Source organism: Mytilus edulis, chromosome 9 (genome assembly GCF_963676685.1).
Source record: "Mytilus edulis chromosome 9, xbMytEdul2.2, whole genome shotgun sequence".
In the NCBI taxonomy this organism is placed as follows: Eukaryota; Metazoa; Mollusca; class Bivalvia; order Mytilida; family Mytilidae; genus Mytilus; species Mytilus edulis.
The window spans coordinates 15410901-15420588 of record NC_092352.1 but is presented as its reverse complement, the minus strand read 5'-3'; the positions used below and the strand labels follow the sequence as shown (position 1 = coordinate 15420588).

General features: G+C 30.7%; 1 protein-coding gene across 14 annotated transcripts in view; it reads right to left on the bottom strand.

The window, feature by feature from the left end:
* Positions 1–2342: 2342 nt before the first annotated feature.
* Positions 2343–9688, bottom strand: part of LOC139489551 (unconventional myosin-XV-like) — a 128371-nt gene continuing 121025 nt past the window's right edge. For all 14 annotated transcript variants that reach the window (XM_071276085.1, XM_071276084.1, XM_071276086.1 and 11 more), the window contains 7 exons: positions 9554–9622; positions 9067–9131; positions 7296–7435; positions 6996–7045; positions 6312–6398; positions 5493–5627; positions 2343–5187 (listed from right to left, as the gene is read on the bottom strand). In XM_071276085.1, coding sequence (XP_071132186.1) covers positions 5071–5187; positions 5493–5627; positions 6312–6398; positions 6996–7045; positions 7296–7435; positions 9067–9131; positions 9554–9622 — 663 coding nt within the window. In that variant the 3' untranslated portion in view covers positions 2343–5070. The remainder of the gene's footprint in view (positions 5188–5492; positions 5628–6311; positions 6399–6995; positions 7046–7295; positions 7436–9066; positions 9132–9553; positions 9623–9688) is intronic.

Here is a 9688-nt window from a genome sequence, read left to right as displayed (position 1 = left end):
GACCAAAATGGTCTGTTGACCCCTTTAGGAGTTATTGCCCTTTATAGTCAATTATTAACCATTTTTCGTAAATCTTAGTTATCTTTTACAAAAATCTTCTCCTCTGAAACTAATGGGCCAAATTAAACCAAACTTGGCCACAATCATCATTCGGGTATTTAGTTTAAAAATTGTGTCCGATGACCCGCCCAACCAACCAAGATGGCTGCCATGGCTAAAAAAGAACATAGGGGTCAAATGCAGTTTTTGGCTTATCACTCAAAAACCAAAGCATTTAGAGCAAATCTGACATGTGGTAAAATTGTTTATCAGGTCAAGATCTATCTGCAACAACAAAAGAGAGTTTTTAACGACCTCAGCTGGCTATACAACCCTTGCACAATCAACTGAATTTTGCAGAAATCATTAATAGGATAGATTGCTCTTATATGATAATTTTTTATTACCTTTTTGGGTTTTTTTTGGCAAAGGGGGAGCAGGGGGTTGCACAACAACAAACCAACTTAACAACTTTCTCATTACTTTGCATTTCTCGTTAGATAAATTTTACAAAATTCTCCCTTGAAACAACTGTCAAATTTAAACAAACTTGGTTTAAATCACCACTAGGATATCCAGGGACCACTGTGTATGATGACCCTGCCTGCCCACATGGCTGAAATAAAACAGGTTTCAAATGCACTTTTTAGTATTATATCTCTGAAACTAAACGACAGTACAACAGTTGCATTTATCATGCATCAATTGTAAATAAAAATATCAGGTGAGCGACACAGGGTCCTTGGACCCTCTAGTTTCAGGAAATCAGAGTTAAGATCCACCTAAAGGTTGCAGTCTTGTAATTAACTGCTTCATAGGCTTACATGCAAAACAGCTGATCTTATTGAAAATAAAAAAATAAAAAATGCTACATAGAAAAAATATTTCATGTTCATATCATGTATGTACTAATGTGAAATTGTGATTTAATCGAAAAAAAGTGGGTCAAGCCACGAAGAATACAAAGTTACGTAATCCTGAAGTCAAAACATTATTTTTCTACTTTCTGTTTGCTGTTTGTACTAGGCCTCACCACTTCCAGTAAACATGATATCCTTCCACTTTCCTGAATTAATATCCCCCAAAAGATGCAAGATTTTTTAAAAGTCTATATATATGTTTCAATTCAGTGTAAACATATAATCAAACAGAAAAAATTGTGTTCAGAAAAAAATGCACTATTTTGTTACTCTCCATGTTTTGACATGCACCCGGAAACTGGAGTTGTAATACAAGACTGGTACCTAAACATTCATATCAAGCTTTGTGTTAGCATGCTATACTATGCATTTTCACATCCATGGTTCGTCAATTTTATGTTTACAGAATACAATAGCAGGGGTATCATAAATGAGCAATATCTCACAGAACATCATATTGTAGTAGTAGGATGCTCATCTTTATTTTAACAAACTCATTTTTGACTCCTAAGAATTCATAGCATCACACCTTCCAACTTTTTATGCTTGCATATAATGGTGTTGACTATGACAAACAGTGTGGATGTTCATGGTATTACAGGATATTTGTCTCCTGTGATGAAGACATAATCATTCCACAATTTTGATAGAGGTCTGGAGCTGACATGTCAGTAACTGCTAGTAGTCCTTTGTAAATTTGTGTATTACATGTAGTCATATTGCTTAGTTTCTTTTGTTACCTATTCTTCATTGGCTAGAGGTTTAAGGGGAGGGTTGAGACATCACTCAACATGTTTAACCCTACTGCATGTTTGCGCATGTTCGGATTCGTGAGGCTCTGACCTTTGTTAGTCATGTACCGCTATGTTTTTTTAAAAATTTTAATTCATTCATATGTGTAGAAGTTTAGTATGACATCCACTTTCTCTGAATTAGCACACTTTTTTGTTTAGTGGCTAGCTTATGTCTGCCTATAGATACTGGATTTTCTTGTTGTTTTGATGACACATTGATGGCCTTCCCCTGTTTTTTTTCACTCTTTGTTCAGGTTGCTGTCTCTCTGACACATTCCCTATTTCTATTCTCTATTTTACTAATTATTCCAGAAACTTGGGTTATCAGTAGGGAACATTTCTTGATATATTTTGCAACTTACAGCACTCATATGAAGAGTCAAGTGAAGAAAAATATAAAAGTCAAACTGCAACCAATAAATCCTTGATTGACTCTCTCAATTCTTTAAGTGCAGTACGGTAATATTATTTGTGTTTTTTTTACTCTTTAGTCAGGTAGTTGTCTCTTTGACACATTCCCCATTTCCATTCTCTATTTCATTATTTCATTAACAGCATTTTTCTGGCTCAGATAATTAAAAGCAAGCAATTAACTTTTATTATTTATTAATTTTTTGAAATATAAAAAATATAATGGTTTCAAGTATTATGTATATATTGTATAATATATATGAATGATATACTATGTAACAATTGCACATATCAATGTTAAACTTCCTCTTGTGAAGAAGTTAGTATGATTCTGGACATGTTGTGGCACTATCTTTCCACTATAGTGGCAGTATCTATCCACCATAGTGGCACTATCTATTCACCACTCTATTTAACCATCGATCAGCCAGGAATGTGATAGAAGGAACAGCATTTATCCTTCATTTACAAGTCCTTTTAAGGATTCATACAATTACACTATAGATCAGAATTAAAAAATCTAGGAACTATTTGCTATTTTGTTGGTGAATACAGAAAATGCCATAACATGCATGAAAAATCAAAATGTAAACACAACCTCAACAAAGCAAAAATTATCCTAACATTCGATTAAACGTAACAAAATAAAGAACATAAAAATTAATACATAATTAAATGACAAGTATTCTGATTACATGTAAAAAGTTAAAGGTAATCAAATACAATGGTAGACCCTTTCACATTACAATTCAATCATCCTTAGAAACTCTGTTGAAGGTAGGAATGACAATCTCTCCTAGAAAATATTCATGGAGAACCTATGAATCCAGGAGAGCTTCATCATTTACCCATGATGCAATGTTTCTGGGAATGACTACATCTTAGTGCAAGGGGGTCAATATGTTAAGTATACTGGTTTACAAAACCCTGTGTATAATCTATAGAAACTTAAAAAATGTCAGTAACTTAATTAACAAAAAAGATCAAGCAATTATTTCTTAATTTTTCCTTTTATACATATTACAAAAATATAATTCATTTTACTGTATATTTTAAATATTCAGCAGTTTAGGGATTAATAAATATACACTTTATACACTTTTTACAAATTCATGTTACTTTAAAAGATTTGATCTAAATCAAACTGATACCTTCTAGTTCTGACTTAACCAATATATCTTTCAATGAACACTTCCAAAAAAAAATTAAACTGCAACATCTATTTCTGTCCGTAATCATCCTTCGGTTTTCTTCTGATAAACAAGTAAACAAATAACTTAAAAATAAATCAAAACTATGAATTAAAATATAATTTTAATCCGATTATTTTATTTCTAAGACAAAAGATTTACAATGTAATTTTAGTAAATGCTTTATACAAAACTACTTCCATTTCATTTATTTTTATGTACAGATGAAAAAGAATTGGAGATGAGAATTCAAAATTTTAATAAAAGAGGATTGATAGTGTTATTTTATAACATTACATTTAAAACTTTAGTATGAACAGCTGTCTAACAAACATCATATAATTACATATAACAGACCAATGAGTCATGTGAATAACAAACATACATTATATCTAAGGCTACTATTATTTCTGTAGATATTCAGCTAAATTTATTGAATTCTAATTTTCACTGTAAATATTTAAAAAATATTAATCTTTCAGATAGATAAAGTCTGAGAAAAACCTTTGTACTAAGAATGTAGACAAGTAAAAAATGACAGATCTTGAGCTTCACTTTGTAATGAGTAAAAAAATACCAGATCTTTTCCTTGGAATGTAAATAACTGAAAATCGTCTCTTGAATTATATAGAAATGTTCTAATGTAAAGTATTATACACAACTTTTTATCTATTGAGGCATGCTCAATTTGAATATATGAAGCGTGCAAGATGTGCACTTTTTCATCTTTTTTGACAGGAAATTACATTGAATATAACATTATTGATCCTATGTCAGACTGCCTCTTTATCAAAAGTGCCTACCTGGCAAACAAACCAGCCCAGAAGAAGGAATACAAGAGGCTCCCATTAGGAGGAATGTAATCTTTGCAAAACATACATTACAAAAGTAAAAATCTTCTTTAAACTTAGCATACCTGGGATACATTTTTTTTTTACATTTATAAGATATGCTAAGAGTTAAGTAACACAGATAATTTCAATAAATGTTGATATGTAAATATATATGGCAAAAGACCAATCTAAATTAAACAACATAATAATAGATGAAAGACCATGAGTACTATAAATTTACAATTGCCTATTGAGTTACTTCAAAGATAGTATAAAGCTCAAAGCAGGAGATCTAGACCTACTAATTTACATAAAAATGATTAACTATCAAAAAAGGTATATTTTGATTTTATTTCAGCATTATCTGTAATAACTAACAATATCCTTAATGTGATAAAGATATTAAAGAATGTTTGAGAAAATTATTGGTTTTCTGCCTACAATTCCTATAGCTACATCTTAATCATCAAACTTCAATGGATTCTGCTAGTCATCATTTCTCAGTGTAGTGATACACAAACAAATGCTTGAGGCATATAGAAATATCACAAATATAGAATTAAATATATTTTTTCCTGGAACAGTTTTGTTATCACATTTTGTATGTACATACATTATAACATTTCAATATATTGGTTACAATAAATATATATATATCTATATAGTTTGAAATGCATAGAACCCTGTACAAACAATAATTTTGCATCTCATTATTTATACAAATATTTTAAACAACAAAAATTGTAGCACTATACACCTTTAACATCACAACCATCATTGTCACTGTTTTTTGGGAATGCATGCTTTAGTTTTTAATTCTACACTTTGGTATAAGTTATTTTTGTAGAATTTTGGACACTTGAAAGATACATGATAACATTCCTCAGTGGTATCTTTGTAAGCTTGTCCTGTCGAGGGTACTTCTGTCTGTTAATGGCCGCTTTCTATTTTTAGCAATGACAGTCATGTATTGTCCTATTAAATTGGAAATATCAGATCCCTGAAAATAAACAAAACATGTAATTAATTAAGAAAAAATGTTCAGGAAATAGGAGATGTATGAATTGTTATACAAACAAAATGAACAGCAAGCTCTTGCTCACTAAATTAAACACTCACTCAAGTTTTCAACAAAAAGAATTAAAACTTCAATGAACTGAAAACATGTCACATAGTAAAGATTAACATTTTTAATTTTTTAAAATGAAAAAAGAAAAAACCCAACTGCATACTTTTGATTTAGTTTCCCACTTCAGGATAATACCTTTGAAATATACAACAGTCACATTCAATATATATTTTTACCTGATCAGTTTCAATTCTAACAATTTTCTGTACCATGAGATTACCCAGTTTCATGTCCAGATAATGTTGGTTACTTTCACTCCTGTATTGTCTTGTTGACAAAACTTCACTGAATGAATACTGTAAAATAGTTTCCTGTAAACAGAATATAGAAATCATCAAATTATTGTTAGTTTAAAGAAATGTTTTTAACTATATTTATATCTTTTAAATGAATACAAGAAGTTTTACAACTCTATATATAACATAAAAGAAAGGATATGTCTGTATAAGAATATATGAAGATTTATGATTTTCAACACAAAATCCCTACATGCACCAACAGTGAAAATAAACTACACCTTTATTTTATAATGTATGTATTTATGAGAGAATCATGCAGGGCAAATACACCTGGATTCATAGATGTATACTTTTGTGCATATTTGATGAAAATTATTTCTTCTCTAATAATTTGTACAAGTTTTTCCATTCCAATGTCACCAGTTTAAATATATAACATGCAAATCTATCCTGTTGAACATATAAATATAAATAACAATTTTCTATTTATGGACAAGATTGATTGAGAGAGTTTTACTGTTTACTATTACACCCAGTGGCAAATATTTCATGCATATTAAGAGAAGTCTCTAGACTCTTGTCCTAATAACTGATACGACTTTAATTCCAGGCACAATAACCAAATCCATCATTATTCCTATCACAATATTAAATGTGGCATGCTAAGATCCAACATCATGCCACTATTATAATGTATATAAGACTACATACTCTTCTCATGATATGTGACAAACATTGTAAGATACAGTTGCTTACATGGGTTTGTAGCTTCAGGAATTGAATTCCATTTTTATTGACAGCTAACAGACATTCTCCCTTGATGGCTGGAGTTGTTGGTGGATTCTAAAATATAAAACAATAACAAATACATTACTCAAAAACAATAGAAGAAATCTACAGTGGATTCTTTATAAAATTAATCAAGACATCTCCCATCAACATTAGACAAAACTGTTTATTGTTGTTTTAAAATCATATCCTTTCAATTGCTTATATCCTAGTAAAGAGATGGTAGTTTATTTTTTTTTTAGTAAAATAGGAAAATTACACAAAAGTTACATCATAAAAAATGTGAGATTTATTATTGTGAAATCAGAAAAAGCTTCATACAGATATTTGTATCAGTTTTCAGAAAAAGCTTCATACAGATATTTGTATCAGTTTTCAGAAAAAGCTTCATACAGATATTTGTATCAGTTTTCAGAAAAAGCTTCATACAGATATTTGTATCAGTTTTCAGAATGCAAGGTGTTGTCATTGTGGTTATCACCCATTCGGATGAATAAAAACGTTGTAATCATTTCTGAATTCACAGCATATAGTGTAAAACCCTTGGCCAGAGAGATAATCCAATGGGAATGAGATTTTAGTTAATCTACTCAGTCATACAGAAATATATATTTGTTCTATATTAATAGTTGCAATGTTTCAAACCCATACCTTAATGACAAAGAATGTTGATCCAAACAATGGCCATCTTGCTAGTATATCTAAAATGAAGTAAATTAAATAAGTTATACAAAAAAATGTTATATTCATGAAACCCAAATCAATTCTTGAAAGGCAGAAAAATTTGCCTAAATTCTATTTTTTGTCTCACTTTTAATCTTGTCTCATAAAAAGTTTTTCAGGTAATAACTTTTATCCAAAATATTTAAAATTAAACTGAAGAGCTAATCTGAAAAATACACTACATGATCACTATTTACCATGGCTTCTAACCATTAGACAACAACTTACCAACAAACTTAGCCTTGCAATCATAAGGATTTCTTCTCATCACCTCTGTAGAGTGCTGATGGATTCTATTTATCCATTTCTGTGGATTGTAGTCAGATAATTTACGTACAGCACCAGGTAATAAATAGGTCAGGTCTTTTCTATAATAAAAGTTCAAAGCTTGTTAAACAGTAACTGATGATAAGCGATTAAAACTTTTACTTCACATTCTTTTGTCTAAGTAAAGCATTATCTCCCTTTTGATAGGTTAGGGTTCTTTTGTCTAAGTAAAGCATTATCTCCCTTTTGATAGGTTAGGGTTTTTTTGTCTAAGTAAAGCATTATCTTCCTTTTGATAGGTTAGGGTTCTTTTGTCTAAGTAAAGCATTATCTCCCTTTTGATAGGTTAGGGTTCTTTTGTCTAAGTAAAGCATTATCTTCCTTTTGATAGGTTAGGGTTCTTTTGTCTAAGTAAAGCATTATCTCCCTTTTGATAGGTTAGGGTTTTTTTGTCTAAGTAAAGCATTATCTTCCTTTTGATAGTTTAGGGTTGAGGTTTAGGTTTTGTCTAAGTAAAGCATTATCTCCCTTTTGATAGGTTAGGGTTTTTTTGTCTAAGTAAAGCATTATCTCCCTTTTGATAGGTTAGGGTTTTTTTGTCTAAGTAAAGCATTATCTCCCTTTTGATAGGTTAGGGTTTTTTTGTCTAAGTAAAGCATTATCTCCCTTTTGATAGGTTAGGGTTTTTTTGTCTAAGTAAAGCATTATCTTCCTTTTGATAGTTTAGGGTTGAGGTTTAGGTTTTGTCTAAGTAAAGCATTATCTCCCTTTTGATAGGTTAGGTTTTTTTTGTCTAAGTAAAGCATTATCTCCCTTTTGATAGGTTAGGGTTTTTTTGTCTAAGTAAAGCATTATCTTCCTTTTGATAGTTTAGGGTTGAGGTTTAGGTTTTGTCTAAGTAAAGCATTATCTTCCTTTTGATAGGTTAGGGTTCTTTTGTCTAAGTAAAGCATTATCTCCCTTTTGATAGGTTAGGGTTTTTTTGTCTAAGTAAAGCATTATCTTCCTTTTGATAGTTTAGGGTTGAGGTTTAGGTTTTGTCTAAGTAAAGCATTATCTCCCTTTTGATAGGTTAGGGTTTTTTTGTCTAAGTAAAGCATTATCTTCCTTTTGATAGTTTAGGGTTGAGGTTTAGGTTTTGTCGAAGTAAAGCATTATCTCCCTTTTGATAGGTTAGGGTTGAGGTTTAGGTTTTGTCTAAGTAAAGCATTATCTCCCTTTTGATAGGTTAGGGTTGAGGTTTAGTCGGGTTCTTTTGTCTAAGTAAAGCATTATCTTCCTTTTGATAGGTTAGGGTTCTTTTGTCTAAGTAAAGCATTATCTCCCTTTTGATAGGTTAGGGTTCAGGTTTAGGTTTTGTATTTGTTTCTTTAGATGTACAATGAGAGTTGTAAAATTTGAACTATCAGCAAACAGGAAGTGGCTGCACAACAGGTTTAAAAACAAATATCAAATCATTCCCTCTATAGAAACCAAGAAAGCTTTGCATTTTTTGATTAAGCTCAAAAAACCTGCATCAAACCAAATTTTTTCTACCCAAGTTTTTTTTTTTAACAGACTGATGGACAAAGGCTAGCAGTTACTAGACCTGCTATTGTCTTCTGCAACACAGTAAAACATTTTCAGCTTTGATGTACGAGGTACTGTTTCTCAAATTAGTCTAGAAAGTTTTAATCTCTGGTACCTTTTTCAAATGAACTATATGAGCAAACAACATCAAATTGCTACTTACGTTTGAGGCATACCAACTCTATCAAAAGCCCTGTATAGCAATGATCCCAAGAATGCTACATCATCCTGTAAAACAAAGAAAATCAAAGATGAACAAATGTCATTCTTAAAAGATCTTTTTCAATCATAAAATCAATTTGTTAGGAATGAATCCTAAGACTTCTTTTCAGTTTGGGATTACTCTTACTGTGGAATCATTATTTTTAGAGGGTGTCCAATTTTGAAGGATATCATGGTTTAAAGATAAACCACAAATTTAAATGTTCAGTGAATAACAAATTTTATATAGGCTTTTGCAACAGCACGAGATCGAACAAAGTTTTCCTCAATTATCGAAAAATGGGATTCATGAAAATAATAGAACCCACCTAGTAGAATATATTTTGCATTAACAAGAATTTATCCTGATTGCCTCTAAGTGCTAGTATAAAACAATGAAAAGTTGGCCCTATCCATTACTGTTATTACACTGAAAAATAAATTAATACCTCATCTTGATGTGATAATCGTCCATCTTTCATCACTAGCAATAAGTCATCCATGTAGTCTGGCAGACACTGCAAAACAGAAAAACTCATACTTAGAAAATTATTCAATGGCAAATGATAATGGTAAAAGTTAAC